The sequence below is a fragment of the Dendrobates tinctorius genome, unplaced genomic scaffold (genome assembly GCF_039654945.1).
Source record: "Dendrobates tinctorius isolate UK_male_01 unplaced genomic scaffold, ASM3965494v1 ptg000094l, whole genome shotgun sequence".
In the NCBI taxonomy this organism is placed as follows: Eukaryota; Metazoa; Chordata; class Amphibia; order Anura; family Dendrobatidae; genus Dendrobates; species Dendrobates tinctorius.
In genome coordinates this window covers 12,715,716-12,737,638 of record NW_027361762.1, presented here as the reverse complement: position 1 = coordinate 12,737,638, position 21,923 = coordinate 12,715,716, and the positions used below count along the sequence as shown (strand labels likewise).

Here is a 21,923-nt window from a genome sequence, read left to right as displayed (position 1 = left end):
TTTCTCCTCGGTGACCTATTCATAACAGTAACGCGACCGGCAGGCCGGTAACTAGAACAACAGGACACAGCACGTGATACTGTCTTGTGTGACATGGCTCACAGGCCGGTAACTTAAACAACAAGACAAAGGGAAGGGAAACAGTTACAACAGTGGGCCCTGCGATAGGGAGCGGGGACATGGAGACCTCCTGCACTCCCCTGAGTCAGTGTCCCTCACACTCCTAACATTCCCTAGGCCGAAACTTAGAACAAACGACACCACAGTGCAATAATCCTAATGACCACTGGGGGCAAAAACACCTTAAGCACAGCTTAGGAAAAAAAAAGGTTACCTGTGCTTTTTATATGTCCTGATCCAGCATGGATCATGACACTAGTCCTGCAAAGACAACTACAGCTCCAAGTCGGAGCACTATACATGAAGAAGTTCGTCTTCCATTTGTTGTCTGGTGTGACCATGGGTCATTTTGAGCCAGAGATCCTTGTGCCCATTTATGTCTGGAGACCCAGAAAGGTACTTCGCTTGAAACAACTATGTGACAAAAGGTGTCTGGTTCCCTTGCATCAGACTCAGTCAGCTATGTTGCCTTCTTCGCCTGGTCTGCTGGTCCTCGAGTCTAGGTGTGATGATGCCTCCAAAGAGGGGGAAGCGGTGGGATTCTCTTCACATGTCTCCAGCATCTATACCAGTGATCTGCTCCCCAGAGCTCCTCTGCCTCTTGATTGTCTTCCCCAGGCTGAAGATGGTTCCTGAGTGTATGCCTTCAGCTCCTATGTGGCTAGTGGGTGAAGGTCTCAAGACAGAGCTTTACTCATCCTCTAACCTGGAAGAGGTGGTCCAGTTTTTTCAGAGTAACAGACTGACGTGGCTTCCTGAATGTATGCCTTCTGCTTCTAGGGGGGCGGTGCCAGAACTCTCTGGTTCTTATGGAATCAGGGTACACCTGTCTAATGTGTCCCTGACCAATTACCAAGAGCCCTCTAGTATTTAGGGCAGCTCCAAACAGTGGATCTTGCCTGTGCAATGTGATAACTCAGTTTGCTTCTTGCTGCTGAGTAAGCCAGGCCCTGTCCTATGTCTCATCTTCTCTGGAGGCTTTATTCCTAATCTTTGTGTCTCTGTACCTTGCCTAGTACTTCTCTGTCTGCCCTCCTGGAGGCAGAATATCCTGGTCCCTGTGCTATTACTCCTTTCCTTGTCTTATCCTGGTCTCTGTGTCCTTGTTCTAGCCTTGTCTAGTACATGTCCTCCCTGCCCACCAGTAGGCAGCATATCCTGGTCCCTGTGTCCTTGGACCTATACCATGTCTTGCACCATTACTTTGTCTGAACTCTGTTCTACCTCTGTCTGTCAGTCTCCTTGTCTGTGGCTCCTTTCCCTGCTGTGTCTTTCCTTGTGTCCTCTCTGTCTGCCTGTGCTCTGTACTCTTGCGATTCTGCTCTGCTCTGCTTCCGCTGCTGCTGCAGAACCTCTTGCTGCTCTCAAGCTCTTCTCCGCAGTCTTGCATTTCTCCTCCAACTGTGAACAGGTCCAAACCTGTTTCTTCATACTCCACTCCATCCAGCCTGTAACCGTACCTGCACCTCCTGTGTGAACAGGTCCAAACCTGTTCCATCATACTCCACTCCTTCCTGTCAGTACCCGTACCTGCACCTCCTGTGTGAACAGGTCCAAACCTGTTCTGTCATACTCCACTCCTTTCTGCCTGTTCCAGTACCTGCACCTGCTGTGTGAACAGGTCTCTACCTATTCCTTCATATACCGCTCCTGCCTGCCCTGTGTCCCAGCCTTGTCTGCCTGCCCTGTGTCTCTGCCGTGCCTGCCTGCCCTGTGTCTCTGCTGTGCCTGCCTGCCCTGTGTCTCAGCCGTGCCAGCCTGCCCTGTGTCTCAGCCATGCCAGCCTGCCCTGTGTCTCAGCCATGCCAGTCTGCCTGGTGTCTCAGCCGTGCCTGCCTGCCCGGTGTCTCAGCCGTGCCCACCTGCCAGTGTCTCAGCCATACCCGCCTGCCAGTGTCTCAGCCGTGTCTGTCTGCTACTCATGCCTGTTGCCCATACCATCTCCCCAAATGAGATCAGCAGCCACAGCCAGACACCACCCTAGAGTGGAACCTGGCAGCTGCCTGCCACACAAGCCTGACCTTACCATCAGAGAATCCAGTGAAAATCAAGGCAGCTGTACCAGTGAAGTCTGATTTGTGGCACAGTGGGGCCACAACACCCTGGCTCACACACACCAGTCAGGGCGTGAGCGTGACACTCTGCTTGCATAGCATGAGTCATAGGGTGCATCCTCAGTATACCCTTAACCCGCTCAGTCCAGTCCCACAGCAGTGAATTGCTCCCCGTTAACTTTGGGAGATTGCTGAGCATGGCCCGCAGCTGCAAGTTGGCCCTTGGGGCACCCATGAGCACTTGGACTGCTGACTCTGACTACGCCAAATGTAAGCAGGTTGCGAGATGCAGTGATGCAAAGGATGCAGAACAAGTGTTAACAAATTTAATAATTTAATTAACAGGGTAGTTAAACTCCTCGCAGGAAGATAGATGGTTAAATGATGAACAGCAAGTGCAGAGTAATAACAGTCCAAATATCAAACTTATCGTGTCATTTACGTTTCTCCAACGCAAATAATCCCATGAGGGTTGTAACACCGGCAACAGCCGGGGAAATGTCCACAGATGGGGTTCCTCAAACGATGATCTGTCTTCTGGCGGCAACGGGCAGTCTCCAGTTTTACCCGTTGAGCCCCTAGTCCATGAGCCTGTGCAGGCAAAGCAAAAAGGGCCACCACAATCCCGGGGTTAAACATGGGCTGATATCTAACATGGCAGAGAGGGCCGCTTGCTACTGTCCTTTACCCTGCCCTTGCTTCTCCGCATGTGCAGTCACTGGGCGCACGGCACTCTTTACTCTCACTGTCCCACTATTGGTACCGGGAGCCGTTGAATGCAGCCCATCACAGCATCAGCGCTTGGGATGCGGAGCGTGCTGCTCACCCTGCTGCTCTCTCCCTGACAGCAGCAAAATCTGCCACACTTTGCACACTTTTTTCTTGATTTCCAGATCACCCGGGCCCCCTACTTCCGGGTCATGGGACCTGTCCAGTCCCCTATTCTTTCCCCTGGGAAACATGGGACACAGCCTTGACAGTTCCAGACTCGGCTCAGTAGAGGTACCTGCAGCTCGGTCTTCCTCCTTACACAGCTAGGCCTCTTTTTATTGGCTTGGTTCATTAGGGCGTCTGTCCCTGTGTGGTGCATATTATAGTGCTGTGCGGCCCGCCTGCTAATACTATGGGCATCATTAGTTGGCCGCAAGCAAGACACTTTGCATCACACTTACCTCTGTGACTGGTGTCCTATGCAAGTCCTATTAGTGTGCAATTTTTTTCTACTAGGCAGCCAACCCCTCCATAATCTTGTAGGTATGGGGTTGGCTGTTTTATCAGTAGCTTGCACCTGTGCTGCCTCTTGCCTTTATTAGTGAAGGCCTGCTGCATCCTGCTAGTGCATTTGTCATCAGACAGGGTTTGGGAAGGCCGTATCTGTATGGTATGTGTATTTTTGAATTTTCCTATGTTAGGTGTTTTTGATATTAGTATTAGGACTCTATTTGGCCAAAATATTACCCAATACCTCATTTAATGTACTTATCATATGCAAAATTTTTTTGCAATTTTTATCATATCATTGTTTGCAGGATGCAGCTAGGCCTCATTTTGTTGGCTTGGTTCATTAGGGCATCTGTCCCTTTGTAGTGCATATTATAGTGCTGGGCAGCCCAACTGAAAATACTATGGGCGTCATTAATAGGCTGCAAGCCAGACACTTTGAATCACACTTACCTGTGTGACTGGCATCTTATGCAAGCCCTATTAGTGTGCACTTTTTTCCACTAGGCAGCCAACCCCTCTTTAATCTGGTAGGTGTGCGGTTGGCTGTTTTTATCAGTAGTTTGCACCTGTGCTGCCTCTTGCCTTTATTAGTGGAGGCCTGCTGCATCCTGCTAGTGAATTTGTCATCAGACAGGGTTTTGGAGCAGCCATTTGATGAGCAGAACTGCATGAATGTAATGGTTGCACAGTTTTGGAGTGAAACAACCGTTCCCATGCAAAATGAAATATTCAGGATAAATGCGATTAAAATGCCACAGTGACTTCAATTGATCTTACTCCTATCATGTCTGCAACAATCAAACGCATTCAGTTCTACTGAACTGAACACACAGTAGGTCACCATAGGGCTCATTGGTGATAGACGTTTGGCTCAATAGACCCACAGGATGTCTGCATTTCGTTTCTGTGTAAGAGGGAAGACTGAACCGCGGGTACCTGTACTAAACCGGGTCCGGAACTGTCGAGGCTGCATCCCATGTTGTCCAGGGGAAGGCAAAAAGGCCCAGACAGGTGCCCTGACCTGGAAGCCGGTAGCATGGTTAAAAGTGAAAGTGCGCGCAGCGTCAGACAGTTTCCCGCCAGCAGTAACAGAGGTAAGGAGTGAGCGCAGCGTGCTCTGCAGTGTGCGCAGCTGGGCTGTAACGACACATGGATGACCCGATGCCAGGACACTGCCGGAGCCCACCACAGTAACAGGGAGAGAGTTAAGAGCCTTGTATAGCTGAACGCTGCACATAAGCCTGAGGGTCTGGGCAGGGTGCAGGACTGTACTCCACTACTCTCATTGCCGGACATTGCCACGCCAGTCGACCATGACCCTGACAGTACTGCTGCTTTGTTTGCATCGGCCGCACTCAATTATGGACTAGGGGCTCAGCCGAAGGTACCGGAGACCCACCGCTGCTGCCAGAAGACGGATTAACGTTGCCTGCAGGACCTCATTGGATAAGCACCCCACCGGCCGTTGTTGGTGCTGCTGACTCTCAAGCATTATCTACAGCCTGAGGAGCATCTGACCCGATAAGTGTTTGAAAGAACTGCCTTACCCCGTTCATTATTCTTTAACTTTGCATATGCGTTACAATTTAACCATTTTATTTCCTCTTTTAACTGTGCGTCCCTGCGTGGAGTATCCCATTGTTAAATTACATTTTTAACCCTTGTTCTGCCTCTCATGCGTCACTGCATCCCACAACCTGCTCACATCTGTAATAAAATACCAAACATCTACAGTTTGAGTAATACGTTGACTTTTATGCTTGATAATGATATCAATAACACCTTTATGCAAGACTTGTACTTTATGTTCAATAATTTTATAACGCGTAAAATAAAACAATGGCATATCACTAGATACCACTGATTTCTGGGGGGTCCAATCTCTGTGACCCCCACAAATCTTGGACGCAAAGGGCTGCACTGTTTTTTCACTAAACAGTTTCCTGATCACTGGATTTGAAGAGAACTATCACATGGCTCTATTGGAATGAATGGCGCTGTGCTGCAGCATCCTGCACAGCGCTGGCCACAAGTTCTGCTGTGCGGGGAACATAGAGGTCAGACACACACAGATTACACAGTGAGGGCATAGTTTAGCAATATACTAATATAATATTGTATCAGAAGGAAATAACCCTTTTATGGCCGGGGTCACACTTGCGAGAAACTCGCACGAGTCTCATGTCTCAATACCCAACACTGCCACCGGAACTCATGACCGGAGTGTGCGGCTGCATGTATTTCTATGCAGCTGAGTGCTCCGGTCCAAGTGCCGGAGGCAGTGGCGGGTACTGAGATGCAAGACACGTGGAAGTTTCTCGCAAGTGTGACCCCGGCCCTTGTCTCATTCTGATTGTATAAAAAAAAATGTTTGCAGAGAAGAACTTACACAGAAGGAGCTATAGGAAGGTTGTACTGCTGGTCCTTTTCTCCTGTAAGCCAATATGTTGTTTCCGTTCCCTTTCCCTAAAACAAATGAAAAGATACTATGATTATAACAAAAATATTACAATTTATTGTGACACAGTTTTTATTGTGTTTTTATACTGTTCACTGTGTGGTAACATGTTGTATTAATTGTTATATATGGTATATATGTGATATATAAATGTATGTATACATATAATTTTTTTTTAATTTTACTACGTTTCACTATATTTATACATTGTATTGGACTCAAGTTTTTTATAACCGCATTCCAAGAGACCAACTTTTTTTCTTTTTTTTATGGATGTCGGGATTTTTTTTAGTAAATGTTTCTAACATTACAATGCAACAAATAACATGCAAACTTTACATGTGTCATTGCGATTGCAACGATACCATAGATATGTTGTTATTATTATTATTAATGTTAACATTTGTAAAATAAAACACACTTTTTTAAATTGAACACTTTTTTTTTTTAAAGTGAACACATATTAAACGTTAATAACATATTTAAAGGGAACCTGTCACCAGGTTTTTCCCGTATAAAGTAGGGCCAGCACCTGTAAGTCTTACGTGACAGCATTCTAAAAATATGTTTTATTATACTCACCTGCAGGGCGGTCTGGTTCGATAGACATTGCTGGTCTTAATCCGGCACCTCCTCCCTTCTTGCGTTCTACGTCATCCACACAGTGTCCTCAGCATCGTGCTCCTGCGTAGGCGTACTTCTCTGTGCTGCCGAGGACAGAGCAAGGTACTGCAATGCATGTGGGTGGCGAAAAGCCAAAGAGCACTGGCGCATGCGCATTACAATACTTTGCTCTGCCATCGGCACAACAGAAAAGTGCATCTGCGCATTAGCGTGATGCCTAGGTGACTGTGTGGATTACATAGAACGCATCATCTACATGAAGCAAGAAGAGAGAAGGCGTCTAATCAAAACAGTGATGCCCCTTGGACCGGACTGCCCCGTAGGTGAACAAAAGCAATTTTTTGTTTTATGGAAAGTGCATTGGGCATATACTGTATATACAACATTCTAGAAAAACTTGATGACAGGTTCCCTTTATTGATTTGTAATCCTACTCACGGGGGACGTCACAGTGTAATCTGTGGCAATGCAATCTGGTGATCGCTCTTACTTAATACTTTGGTGTACATGGTTTACTAAAGTATTATTACATGCCTGTCATGATGGATTGGGCTGTGCAGTTTACTAAAGTATCATTACATGCCTGTGATGATGGATTGGGCTGCACAGTTTACAAAAGTATTATTACATGCCTGTGATGATGGATTGGGCCGTGAGGTTTACTAAAGTATTATTAAATGCCTGTGATGATGGATTGGGCCATGTGGTTTACTAAAGTATTATTAAATGCCTGTGATGATGGATTGGGCCGTGCGGTTTACAAAACTATTATTACATGCCTGTGATGATGGATTGGGCTGTGCAGTTTATAAAAGTATTATTACTTGCCTGTGATGATGGATTGGGCCGTGTGGTTTACTAAAGTATTATTACATGCTTGTGATGATGGATTGGGCTGTGCAGTTTTCTAAAGTATTATTAAATGCCTGTGATGATGAATTGGGCCGGGTGGTTTACTAAAATATTATTACATGCCTGTGATGATGGATTGGGCTGCACGGTTTACTAAAGTAGAGTTGAGCGACTTTTGGTTTTTTAGGGTCGAGTTTCGTTTCGTGAAACCCGACTTTTCCAAAAGTCGGGTCGAGCAAGATCGTCCGATTATAGGGAAAAGTCGGGGTCGTCCCGAAACACGAAACCCAATGTAAGTCAATGGGGAATAAAAGTCGGCAGTGAGAGGAGGACAGGAAACACACTTACAGTGCCCATTTGAATGCCAAAAGCATCAATTCTTCTTACTTAAGCTTGTCAACCTTAATTAACTTCATAATACAAGTTACACACTGAAAAATGGGGGTTATTTGGCTAAAGTTGTGGGGGGGAGGGCTGGCTCCAGGTTTTCATGTGCCCTGGGCGAAAGAGCGCCCCTTTAACACATACCACAACTCATCATGCTCCGATAAGGCAGAGAAATAGCGGTATAGTACAATGAAAAATACTTCACTTTTTACATCTCATGACGAGGCCCATCTATTTCGCCATACAGAATCATTGGTCCCATATAATGTTTGAAACAGTATATGATGAGCTCCACATAATGCTACAGTATATGTTGGTCCCCATGGATGAAGCTCCACTGTCTTATGGGCCCAAATAATGCTCCAAACATAATGGCCCCATTTTTAATGCTCTAGTGTATAATGGGCCCTGTAAATGCTGCTCCAGTGTCTGATGTCCACCTTTGGAATGTTCCAGTGTATGGTGGGCCCCATCTATCATTCTCCAGAGTATAGTGCTCCCCAAAAATCGCTGTCCCAACATTGAAAACAATCAAATAAGTCTCCTCGCTAGGGAATCCCTGTACTAGTCTGGAGTCTGGACTCCTCGTCGTCCCCATCTTCCATCTCACTGCACAGTATTTCAACCTTGCAAGTGCTGTGATCCTGAGCAAGCAGGGGGGGCCCACTCATTGGCGACGGCACTGGCACAGGGCCCCTGATAGTACGGTGGTGTGTCTGATGGCGGGTGGGCCGAACCTGCACTTTCATCTGCAGCTTCCTCTTTGTCACCGTGTAAGATGGAACTGTATATGGGAAGGATAACCTGAGTTTCATCAGGGTCAGATTCAGGCCGTGTAGCGTGCGAGGGGAATGTAGTGGTCTGGGTCAATGTACCAGCAGATTCATCAAGCAGTGGCTGGGCATCAGTGCACTTGTGTCGCCCCCAGGAGTACGGTCGCCACAGTGGCATTACCTTCCTCCTAGGGAGTGTGATGTCATGCTTGGGAGCAACGAAGGATCTCTCTAGCAGGTTAACTGATTGGGCGGCGTTATTCCCACGAGTCATGACCCTCCAAACAGCGTTCATGAAGGCAAAGTGTTTGTTTTACGTGGGCAGTATGGTTGCAAAGCTGAACCTTAAAGGAATGTCCAGAAGGGCACCACCAGGAGTGGAGCCTACTGCGTAATTTGACTCAACACGGGCAACCTCAACCATGCCAGCTACAGAACAGATGCACACATTGCAAGCTTAATTCTGTTAACGAACGAGACTCCGTCATGCCCCACGGTCCGAGTCCGGCTTACTAGAGGGACATGTGAGGCTCTGGCACATGAGATTGGCCAATAACTGGTGTGTCATGCCCTTACATGTCCGTGGCTGCATGTGCGCTACACTGAAAAGGCCAGCATTTGTCGCTTACAGGTGCAGATAACCCGCTGAACAACGTTAGTGATGGGGATCTGTGATTACAATTATTACCCGCGAACGATGATTTCCCAGTAAGTGCAGGTCAACCGCAGTTCCGGAATTAGGCCTAACCGTCATTCCTGAAAAAATTAAAAACTTACGTGTGCAAACCACAGGTGCTGTAGCTTGCTTAACTGCTCGCCAGCCGTTCTCACGCCCAGTATGGATTACACGTGATTGCACAAAGCTGAGAAAGGGTACCGTATCCCCAGATAACATGTATGGATAGCGTACACATTCAAAATATATGTCTATACATCAGGAGGCAGGCTCAGATGGTGTTAGGCCCAGTATGGATTGCACGTGATTGCACAAAGGTTAGAAAGGGTACCGTATCCCCGGATAACATGTATGGATAGCGTACACATTCAAAATATATGTCTATACATCAGGAGGCAGGCTCAGACGGTGTTAGGCCCAGTATGGATTGCACGTGATTGCACAAAGGTTAGAAAGGGTACCGCATCCCCGGATAACATGTATGGATAGCGTACACATTCAAAATATATGTCTATACATCAGGAGGCAGGCTCAGACGGTGTTAGGCCCAGTATGGATTGCACGTGATTGCACAAAGGTTAGAAAGGGTACCGTATCCCCGGATAACATGTATGGATAGCGTACACATTCAAAATATATGTCTATACATCAGGAGGCAGGCTCAGACGGTGTTAGGCCCAGTATGGATTGCACGTGATTGCACAAAGGTTAGAAAGGGTACCGTATCCCCGGATAACATGTATGGATAGCGTACACATTCAAAATATATGTCTATACATCAGGAGGCAGGCTCAGACGGTGTCAGGCGCAGTATGGATTTGACGGCCCAGATTACACAGCGGAGGAGCAGGGAGAGGTAAAGATTGCAAATGCTGGGGCCCTGCCCAAGCAAGGGGGGCCCACTCGTGGGCGTCGGTACTGGCACTGGGCCCCTCATAGTACAGCGGTGTGTCTGACGGCGGGTGTGCACCACCACCGTCAGAGACACTTGATTGCACTATGAGGGACCCTGTGCCAGTGCCCGCGCCCAAGAGTCAGCCTACCCACCTGTCCAGGGCAACGTCACTCGCACGGTGTCGTGCACTAGGTGGTGACCCCGGCCATGGGGGGGAGGCAGCACAGTTAGGGAGTTTTAGAAAGTGGCATATGTTGATGTTGGACATTCAGCTGATACAAAAGGCGAAATAGGTGAAGTCCCAGGAAGAGGTGGACCAAAGCAAGCCATTTTTCTGTCACCCTATGTGTCATCAGGGGAAGGTGGGACAAAATCCTTGGAAACCCATGCATGGTTCATTTTAATGAAGGTTAGATCATCCACATTTTGGGTTGACAGACGGGTCCTTTTTTCTGTCAGGATTGATCCAGCTGCACTGAAGACTCTTTCCGATAGCACACTTGCAGGTGGGCAAGCGAGCTCCTGTAAGGCATATTGGGCCAATTCAGGCCAGGTGTCCAGTTTAGCGGCCCAAAAGTCAAAGGGGAATGACCTGTGTGGGAGAACATCGATATGGGAGGAAAAGTAGTTTGTAACCATAGTTGACAACTGCTGTCTCCTGTCACTTTCCATCGATGCAGTATTACCAGTTGTGTGAGCGGTATTTGAAAAATCAGTCCACAACATTGTCATGAAACCCCTGTCTCCAACGCCACTTCTGCTGTGTGCACCACGAACACCTCTGCCAAGCTGCCCCCGGCCCGTACGGCTCGTGTGAGAACCATCACCGCTGCTGTGTGCTGGGAATGCCTCAAGCAACCGATTTACCAGAGTTGCTTGTTTATTAGCCAATATTAGGTCAAGGTTCTCCTGTGGCATGATGTTTTGTAATTTGCCTTTATAGCGTGGATCCAGGATGCTGGCCAACCAGTAGTCGTCATCGTTCATCATTTTGGCAATGCGGGGGTCCCTTTTTAGGATCTGCAAGGCATAATCTGACATGTGGGCCAATGTTCCCGGTGTCAATGATGCACTGCGAGTGCTGGGTGGAGGAGCACTTTCTGGCAAATCCACATCCCTCCAGTCACGCACAAACCCTGTACCAGACCTTGCCACGCCAACATTTTCACTTGCCCCACGAGATGCATCCTCCTCCCCTAAGTAATCAGCCCCATCATCATCCTCCTCCTCCTCTTCTTCCTCCACCTCGTCCAGGAGAGGTCCCTGAGCAGACAATGGCTGAATGTCATCAAGGATTCCCTCCTCCTCTTCCTCCTCATCAACATTGGCTGCAGACGCCTGCTCCTTAAGGTGCGTCAAAGTTTGCATGAGCAGACGCATAAGTGGGATGCTCATGCTTAGGATAGCGTCGTCTGCGCTTACCAGCCGTGTGCATTCCTCAAAACACTGAAGGACTTTACAGAGGTCTTTCAGCTTCGACCACTGCACACCTGTCAACTCCATGTCTGCTCTCAAAGTGCCTGGCCGTGTATCCTCCCACAAATGCATTATGGCCTGCCTCTGCTCGCACAGCCGCTCCACCATGTGCAGGGTGGAGTTCCACCTTGTTGCAATGTCGATAATGAGGCGGTGGTTGGGAAGGTGGAGCAATCGCTGCAGCTTCTGCATACGAACGGAGTGTACAGGCGACCGGCGGATGTGCGCGCACAGTCTTCGCACCTTCTGGAGCAGGGCTGTTAACTCCGGATAATTTTTGAGGAAGCACTGCACCACCAGGTTCAAGGTGTGAGCCAAGCAAGGTATGTGGCTGAGTTTTGAAAGGGCTATGGCTGCCACAAAATTACGGCCGTTATCACTAACTACCCTGCCTGCCTCAAGATGTACACTGCCCAGCCATGACTCAGTTTGTCGCTTCAAGTACTCGGCCAGCACCTCGGCGGTGTGTCTGTCGCCCAAACACATCATCTGCAACACAGCCTGCTGACGCTTTCCACTAGCTGCTCGATAGGGGGACACATCGTGTGCAACAGTGGCAGCTGCAGATGGAGTGCTCGTACGACTGCGCTCTGTGGACGAGCTTTCGCTTCTGGAGGAGGAGGAGGAGGGTCGAACGCCTACAGCCAACTGTTTCCTATACCGTGGGCTAGGCAGCACTGTCCCACCACCGCTGTCCCCTGTGGACCCTGCATCCACCACATTAACCCAGTGCGCAGTGATGGACACGTAACGGCCCTGGCCATGCCGACTGGACCATGCATCAGTTGTGAGGTGCACCTTTCCACTCACTGACTGCTTGAGTGCATGGACAATGCGGTCTTTCACATGATGGTGGAGGGCTGGGATGGCTTTGCGAGAGAAGAAGTGGCGACTGGGTAGGTCATAGCGTGGTACTGCATAGGCCATGAGTTCGCGGAAAGCTGTGCTTTCCACCAACCGAAAGGGCATCATCTCAAACGAGATTAGTTTGGCAATGTGGGCGTTCAAACCCAGTGTACGCGGATGAGAGACTGAGTACTTTCTTGACCTACTCATAGTGTCTGGGAGGGTGAGCTGGACTTGAGAGCTGCATATGGTGGAAGTAGCGGTGGACAGGGCGGACTGAGAGAGGGTTGATGATGGTGATGGAGTTGTTGTTCTTTCTGATGGCCTAGAATCAGTCTTTCGTTGATATAACAGTGGGATTCCCTGACTGCTGTGGCCTTGCAACGACACCTCAACATTTGCTGCTGTGCTAACCGGTGGGCTTACAGTGGGGGAAACAATGTAGCGTTGCTGACTACTTTCGTTGTGATCAGTTGCACATGTGGCACTTGAGGTTTGGTGTTGTGTCCACGATTGCAAGTGCATGCTGGTTAAATGTCTAAGCATGCAACTGGTATTCAAATTTTTCAGATTTTTCCCTCGGCTAAAGGTCTTTGCGCACTTCTTACAGATAACCTTGGCCTGATCATGAGGATTTTGTTCAAAAAAGTGCCACACTGCACTCTTCCTACTTTGGCAGACATTTTGCGGCCTAGCACGCTGTGATCTTTTGACCCTCTGGACAAGCTGTCCAGCAACTCTTTTGATGTTTGGAACCTGTCTTTGGAGTGCTACGAGCCTGCCAGATAACAGCTGTTGCGATGTCGATGTCTGCTGTGGATGCTCCTCATCTGAGCTATTGGAAGCAGCACCCTCTTCCCCCAATGGATGCCAATCTGGGTCAACAACTGGGTCATCCATCACCTCCTATTCTATGTCATGTGCACCTTCCTCTGTGTCACCGTGTATGGTGGTATAGTGTGCGGGAAGGGGCACCTGAGTCTCATCAGGGTCAGAATCTGGCTCTGTACACTGCGAGGACAATGTAGTGCTCTGAGTGAATGTACCAGCAGAATCATCCATCAGCGGCTGTGCATCAGTGCACTCCATGTCAGATTCATCTTGGCCTGGGTAATTCACCATTTGACTTGATAATCCAGGCATGGTATGTGAAAACAGCTCCACGGAGTAATCAGTAGTATGGCCTGCGTCATCCTTCAATCTTGGTTGGGGTGAAGGACACAAGGAAAGGTGTGGTTCATGAACATGAGCCTCCAATGACGACTCAGTGCTTTTACTTTTTACAATTGAAGAAGAAGAGGCGATAGAGCTGGAGGCTGAGTCAGCAATGTAAGACAAAACTTTTTCCTGATGCTCTGGTTTAAAAGCGGTTTGCCAACTCCTAGAAAACTAAGCGTTCGAGGCCTTATGTAGCCAGACGATGACGCAGGCTCAACACCTCCTGCATTCGGTCCTATTTTGCTCTTGCCACTACCATCAGATCCACCACCAACACCATCATTACCAGCTGCCAACCCCCGCCCAATTCCACGGCCTCTTCCACCAGCCTTCCTCATTTTTGGTAGAAATGTAGACAAAATCCAACAAACTATATAGTAATGTAAAACAAGGTACAAGGTGTCTATAGGACAGGGGAGATTTTGAATTTCTGCAGACACTTGTGGACACTGGACACTTTTGGATTGTGTGAGGCCCAATGAATATCTGAGCGCTATGTGACAGGCTCGATGGCACAGCTGTGACCAAAGTGACGAGAGGATAAGGGAGATTTTGAATCTCTGCACACACTTTTGGACACTGGACACTTGTGGATTGTGTGAGGCCCAATGAATATCTGAGCGCTATGTGACAGGCTCGATGGCACAGCTGTGACCAAAGTGACGAGAGGATAAGGGAGATTGGATTGCTTTTAAAAAAGCAGTTTGCGGAGCAGTGGGTAAACAGCAATGCCAGCCTGTCAGGAAGCCTTAAAAGGCAGCCCAACAACCAACACCACTGATACACCACAATATAGCCTCCCCTTGCACTGCACACACAGTGACTTGTGTGTTGTGCAGGCCAAATCGCTAGCAGCAGAAGCAGTTTTTTTGTCTTCTTCCCTGCCTAACGCTCTCCCTACAGAATCAGCAGCAACCTCTCCCTATACTGAGATCGGCAGAAGTAAGATGGCGGTCGGCGTGCACGCCCGTTTATACCCCCTGTGACGCCCACCAAAGCAAGCCAATCACTTGCATGCCCTTCTGAAAGATGGTTCGTTTCATGAAACCCGACTTTGACAAAAGTCGGCGACTTTTGAAATTTTTCGACCCGTTTCGCTCAACTCTATACTAAAGTATTATTAAATGCCTGTGATGATGGATTGGGCTGCGCGTTTTACAAAAGTATTATTACATGCCTGTAATGATGGATTGGGCTGCGCGGTTTACTAAAGAATTATTAAATGCCTGTGATGATGGATTGGGCCGTGCGGTTTACAAAATTATTATTACATGCCTGTGATGATGGATTGGAATGCGCGGTTTACAAAAGTATTATTACATGCCTGTGATGATGGATTGGGCTGCACGGTTTACTAAAGTACTGTATTATTAAATGCCTGTGATGATGGATTGGGCCGTGTGGTTTACTAAAGTATTATTACATGCCTGTGATGATGGATTGGGCTGCACGGTTTACAAAAGTATTATTATGATAGATTGGGCTGTGCAGTTTATAAAAGTATTATTACATGCCTGTGATGATGGATTGGGCCGTGTGGTTTACTAAAGTATTATTAAATGCCTGTGATGATGGATTGGGCCGTGTGGTTTGCTAAAGTATTGTTACATGCTTGTGATGATGGATTGGGCTGTGCGGTTTACAAAAATTTTATTACATGCCTGTGATTATGGATTGGGCTGTGTGGTTTACTAAAGTATTATTACATGCTTGTGATGATGGATTGGGCTGTGCATTTTACTAAAGTATTATTAAATGCCTGTGATGATGGATTGGGCCGTGTGGTTTGCTAAAGTATTGTTACATGCTTGTGATGATGGATTGGGCTGCGCGGTTTACAAAAATTTTATTACATGCCTGTGATTATGGATTGGGCTGTGTGGTTTACTAAAGTATTATTACATGCCTGTGATGATGGATTGGGCCGTGCCTTTGGAGATTGTATGTAGTGACTAGAGTTAAGCAAATATTGTGGGTTCCCTGCTTATTCGGCCCTTATTTGGGGAACCAAAGATATTCGCTCATTTCTAGTGGTGACCACTTACTGTATGTGTGTAACCACTTAGGATCCTTTGTATATTAACATCAGCACCCACAGCTCATGGTGTAGTCACAGCATCTCTGCTCATGCCATCCACTAGATGTAACTTTTCATACATTTGCTCTAAAACGCTGCAAATATTTATGTCTATTTCTGTAAAAAAGGTTCATATTTACTTATTAGGAGCACAAGGTCACAACACTTCAATCCCAAATTCCCCTGGTCTACTGTGGGTTATGTATGTTCTACTTTAGTTGTTACATTTTGTGAACAGATTGCAATATATTTTTTCTGAAAATTGCAAGCAGATCAAATTTGCAATGTCAAAAGAATGTATTGTCTATACTGGACTACTGTTATAGGCTGGAGTCACACATAACGTATAAAAATCAGTCTGTTTTTTACGGCCGAGAATCGCATCAATGATTCATGAACAGTGATCCGTATGTAATCCGTTTTTTGATGCGAGGATGCGATTTCCTCGCATCAAAATAACCGTGTGACATCCGTATGGCATCTGTACGGTGAGATTTTGTCGCCAGCTTGCAAAATGGACATACACCTCTCCATTATTAACCAGGCTTAATGTTACCTTACAATAGCAAGGTGACATTAACCCATTATTACCCCATATGCCACAGCTACACGGCAGTGGGAAGAGAGCGGGTAAGTGCCAGAATTGGCGCATCTTACAGATGTGCCCTTTCTGGGGTGGCTGGGGGCAGATTTTTTTTTTAGCCAGGGGGGTCCAAAAACAATGGTCCCTCTCTCGGCTATTAATATCTGCCCTCAGTCACTGGCTTGCCCTCTCTGGGGGAGAAAATTGGGTGGGAGCCAACGCCAGTTTTTTCCGTGAAATAATCCTTTAATTTAACACCTACCGCTCCAAATTTTACACACACTACTAACATTATTAGTGAGGGACATATAAAAAAATAATGGATATGCAATGGTTTACTGTATGTAAACCATCTCATATCCTGTCGGGTTCTGTAATGATATTATAGATGCCGACAATTGAATTTTAACCTATTCTGCTATCTAGATCTCTATGAAATATAAATATATATTATATATATTGTGGCAGGGCTAAGGGTCATGTAATCGATGGGAGATATGTGTCTCATAGATGGCTTGTCTCCATAATATAAGGCATAACAGATATTATTACTATTGTTTTGCAAGGACCTTTGATGAGGTCACTGTCATGTGACCAGTCAGCTGCTGGGTTCATGGGTGTGGCTACACCCTTATAATGTGGCCAGCTCCTGAACCAAGGAGTTGTATGTATGGAGGTCTAAGCTTCCCATGTGTGCTGAGACTCCCGGTCCAAGTCTGCAGCCACGGACATTTGTGTTCTTTTGCCTGAGCTAAAGGTTATTTTTTGGTGTTATGCTGCCCACCCACATAAACCCACAAGGGTTTATGACGTAAATAAACCACATGAACTTTGGAAGAACCTGTCTCATGTTTATCTCCCGCTGCACCTAAGCGAGTCGAATCCATACTATTGGTGCTAGATGTGCGGGCAGCGTTCCCGGCAGAGCCGTGAGACTGTTACTGCATGTCTTGGGTCAAGTTTGCAACAAGCCAGCAAGCATTGCCTGGAAAAATGGAGGACCTGCTGAAACACCTGGTCCAGGCACAGTCACAACAGGAGACCAACAGGCTGTTGTTACAACAGTTCCAGCAGAGCCAGCAGGAGCAACGGCAGCAGATGCAGCTTCTGGCAACCGCCATACAGAAGGGCAGGGCGAACGCCCCAATCCCAGGTCCGGCTGATGACACCCACATCAGGAAGGCGGTAAGACGCACATTGCAAATAATGACCCCTGAGGATGATGTTGAGGCCTTCCTGACAGTGTTTGAGAGGGTGGCTGAGAGGGAAAAACTTCAGTCAGAGCAGTGGGCAGAGGTACTACCTGACGGGGGAGCCCCAGAAGGCGTAATTTGACTTTGCAAGATGCCAAGGAGTATACCAAATTAAAAGCTGAGATTCTCGCACGTTTGGGGGTGACAATGACTGTCAGGACACAGCGAGTTCGCCGTTGGGCTTATCACGGGACAAACCGCCTCGCTCCCAAATGTTCGACCTGTTGCACCTGGTCCAGAAATGGCTGCAGCCCGAGTCTTCTACGCCTGCGCAGATGGTAGAGCGAGTGGTGATGGATCGGTTTGTGCATGCCATGCCGAGACCCCTACAGACTTGGGTTGCCCAGGGCGATCCCCAAAATGCCGATGAACTGGTTGGGCTGGTCGAGAGATACCAGGGGATGGAAGGTTCCTTGGGGAAGCAGCCCATTCCGTATTGGTTGACCCAGCAGGGGGCGGAGTCCCAAAAAGGGGTGGCGCGTCCAAGGTCAAAAGGGGCGGGGGAGGCGTTGCCCAAGGTCCCCACGGGTGATATTATTTGCTGGAAGTGCCATGGGCCAGGACATATAGCTGCCCGTTGTTCCCAGACCACCGAGCAGATGGACTGCAGCATGGGATGCCATAGTTCATACTTGTCAGGATCCTGTCAGCGCCAGCGTGCAGCCTCCGCTGAGCAGGGACTCCCCCGCACTGTAGGGGGGCCCGGGGTCAGGTACAGCCGGAAAGTACAGATACACAGGACCTGTGGCCGCTGAAGTTTAGCAAGCAGTCACAGGACCTACGGTCATGTGACTGCAAGGGGGCGGGGCTTAGCGTCCTGCTTGCAGAGATGGCAGGACACTATACAGAAATACTCAGAGTCAGGCAAAACGGAGGTCATACACAGAGATATCAGTAAAGTACCAGGGATGAGACAGAACAGATAATCAGGGCCAAGCAGAAGTCAAAACCAAACAGACATAGAAGGTACCAAGCAGAATCCAAAGCAATATCCAGAGAACAGACCGAGTCATACACAGAGAATCAAGCAACCAGAACACAGCACAAACACACTCAGGGGTCACCACATAATGCCAAGGGTGAAAGTATAACTGACGGAGATGGGAGCGTCCTGAGGCTATAAGAAGCCTCTCCCAGAACCAGGGAGGGGCCACAATCATAGCCCCAGGTGTGCAGGTAAGCCTGCACTGGAATCACAACCTTTAACCCCAGAAATGCCAGTCATCAGCACTGGTTCCAGACATTAACCCCACATGGGCAAGTCAAACCCGCACTGAGATCACGACAGTACCCCCTCTCAACGGGGGGCCTCTGGACCCCCAGGCTTGCCTGGGTGCTTAGCATGGAAAGCCTGCACCAGGCGATCAGCATGCATCAACCGGGCCAGTACCAAGGACCTGTCTTCCAGTCCATACCCCTACCAATGAACCAGGTACTATACCGACCACCGTACCAACCTAGAATCTACGATATGACCAACCTCGTACTCCACCTGCCCCTTGACCAAAACAGGAGGAGCAGCGGACTCGGAGTCTCCCCGGACTGCTTCAAAAGGTTTCAGTAGAGATTTGTGGAAGACGTTAGGGATCTTGAAAGAGGGTGGAAGGCACAGCTTATATGCCACTGGATTGATTTTTTCCACAATATTGTATGGGCCAATGAATTTGGGCCCCAACTTGGCTGAAGGAACCTTCAACTTAATGTTTCGCGTGGAGAGCCAAACCTTGTCTCCAACCTGAAACGTGGGCCCTGGTGTTCGTTTCCTGTCCGCGAAAAACTTATACCTGCCATGAGACCTAGATATACTCCGCTGAACTTCTGCCCACGTATTCTGTAATCGCTGAACAGAGCCCTCAGCCCCGGGACACCCCGAGTCCAGACGAGAAAACTCACCAAAATGAGGACTGAACCCATAATTGATCAAAAAAGGAGTCATACCCGTGGATTGACTCACCCGACTATTGAAGGCAAATTCAGCCAATGGCAGTGCATCGCACCAGTCATTCTGTCTAGCAGAGGTTATACACCTGAGGATCTGTTCCAGGGACTGGTTGGTGCGCTCCGTCTGACCATTGCTCTCAGGATGGTATGCAGACAAAAAGCACAGAGACATCCCTAATTTTTTTGCAGAAAGCACGCCAAAACTTAGCCACAAACTGCACACCATGATCAGACACCACATTCAGGGGTACCCCATGCAACCGGATCACATGCTGCACAAACAACCTGGACAACGTCTCAGCTGACGGTAGTGCGGACAGGGGAACAAAATGAGCCTGCTTAGAAAACCTTTCCACCACTACCCATACCACTGTATTACCCTTAGATGGAGGGAGATTGGTAACAAAATCCATGGATAAGTGAGTCCATGGTCTTTCGGGCACTGCCAAGGGCATCAGCTCCCCTACCGGCCGGCTATGAGAGCTTTTAGAACGAGCGCAAACCCCACAACCAGCAATGAATTTTTTTATGTCCGAACCAAGGGTAGGCCACCAAAAGATCCTAGCCACCGCCAGACGCATGGCTGAAATACCAGGGTGAGCACTCAGCTTGGATTCATGGAACTCCTGCAAGAGTTTCAGGCGAAGTTGCTCTGGGACAAACAACTTCCCCTCCGGCTTGGCCGCCGGGGCCCATGACTGGGCCCCCTGAATCTCCCGTTCCAATTCAGACGAGACCTCTGCTATCACAACCCCAGGGTGAAGAATGGAGGATGGTGGATCAGGGGGAGACACCGGCTGAAAACTGCACGATAAGGCATCAGCCTTGACATTCTTAGACCCTGGACGAAATGTAATCGTAAACTGAAAACGGGAAAAAAAAAGTGACCAACGGGCCTGTCTGGGCGTTACTGTTTTAGCAGACTCAATGTATGACAAATGTTTATGATCCGTGATCACCGTAACCGGGTGACTGGCCCCCCCAAAAAAGTGCCTCCATTCTTCAAACGCCAATTTGACTGCAAAAAGCTCTCTATTGCCTACGTCGTAATTTCTTTCCGCAGAAGAGAACTTCTTGGAAAAGAAAGCACATGGCCTGAGGTTGGTTAGAGTGGTAGGCCCTTGGGTCAACACCGCCCCCACCCCCACCTCAGTGGCGTCCACTTCCACGATGAATGGTTTAGACAGATCTGGCTGTACTAACACGGGAGCAGACACAAAGCTTCTTTTCAGGGTCGCAAAGGCCTCTTTTGCGAGCGAGGACCAGTTTCTCACATCCGCACCTTTACAAGTAAGATCAGTGAGTGGTTTGACCACCTGTGAAAACCCCCGAATAAATTTGCAGTAATAATTGGCGAACCCCAAGAAGCGTTGAAGACCCTTAAGGTCTTGGGGTTGCACCCAATTCACAATGGCCTGCACCTTCCTGGGGTCCATGCGAAAACCCTCATAGGACACAATTAATCCCAAAAAAGACAATTCTTGAACAAAAAACACACATTTCTCCAATTTGGCATACAGATGATTTTCCCTCAGTCTTTGGAGAATGGTTCGTACATGATTCAGATGAGATTGACTGTCGGGAGAGTATATCAGAATATCGTCTAAGTAAATGACAACAAAACGACCAATGAGATCCGAGAATACCACGTTGATGAAATTCTGAAATATGGCTGGGGCATTGGTAAAACCTAACGGCATGACTAAATTTTCAAACAGTCCCTTGGTCATGAGGAACGCGGTTTTCCATTCATTCCCCTCCCGGACCCTTATCAAATTATATGCCCCCCGAAGATCCAGTTTGGAGAACCATTTTGCCCCTGAAAGTTGGTTACACAAATCGGGAATCAATGGAAGGGGGTATGTATTTCGTACAGTAATCTTGTTGAGCTCATGAAAATCGAGGCAGGAATGTAAACCACCATCTTTTTTCTTTACAAAAAAAACCCTGCCGCCACAGGTGAGACTGAGGGACGTATGTGTCCTTTGCGAAGACTCTCAGCAATGTAATCTTTCATGGCCAAGCGCTCAGGGCCAGATAAATTAAACAGATGGGATTTAGGCAATTTAGCCTCCGGGACTAACTCGATAGCACAGTCAAAGGATCTATGTGGCGGCAACGTCTCGGCCTCGCTTTCAGAGAACACATCTTCGAATTCTTTCAGGTACTCCGGAATACCTTCCAGCTCGACAGATGACACAGATACAGATTTAACAGGTTCAACCAATAGTGCAGACTTATCACATAACATGAATCATTAAACCCCCACTGAACAATCTCCCCCGTTTTCCAGTTAATGACTGGATTATGGCGTTGTAACCAGGGCATGCCCAACACCAATCCTGCTGGTAGATTGTCCAGAACCTAACAACTTAATTTTTCCACATGGGTAGCGCCCACTTTGAGCTAAAACAAGTCAGACATAAAGAGAATTCCCTCTTTAGTGAGGGGGAGGAGTCAATGGCC

At 48.0% G+C, this 21,923-nt stretch overlaps 1 protein-coding gene across 1 annotated transcript in view; it reads right to left on the bottom strand.

Moving 5' to 3' along the window:
* Positions 1 to 21,923, bottom strand: part of GUCY2C (guanylate cyclase 2C) — a 1,090,166-nt gene that overhangs the window by 56,212 nt on the left and 1,012,031 nt on the right. Inside the window, exon 26 of the mRNA XM_073586670.1 lies at positions 5,788 to 5,864. Coding sequence (XP_073442771.1) covers positions 5,788 to 5,864 — 77 coding nt within the window. The remainder of the gene's footprint in view (positions 1 to 5,787; positions 5,865 to 21,923) is intronic.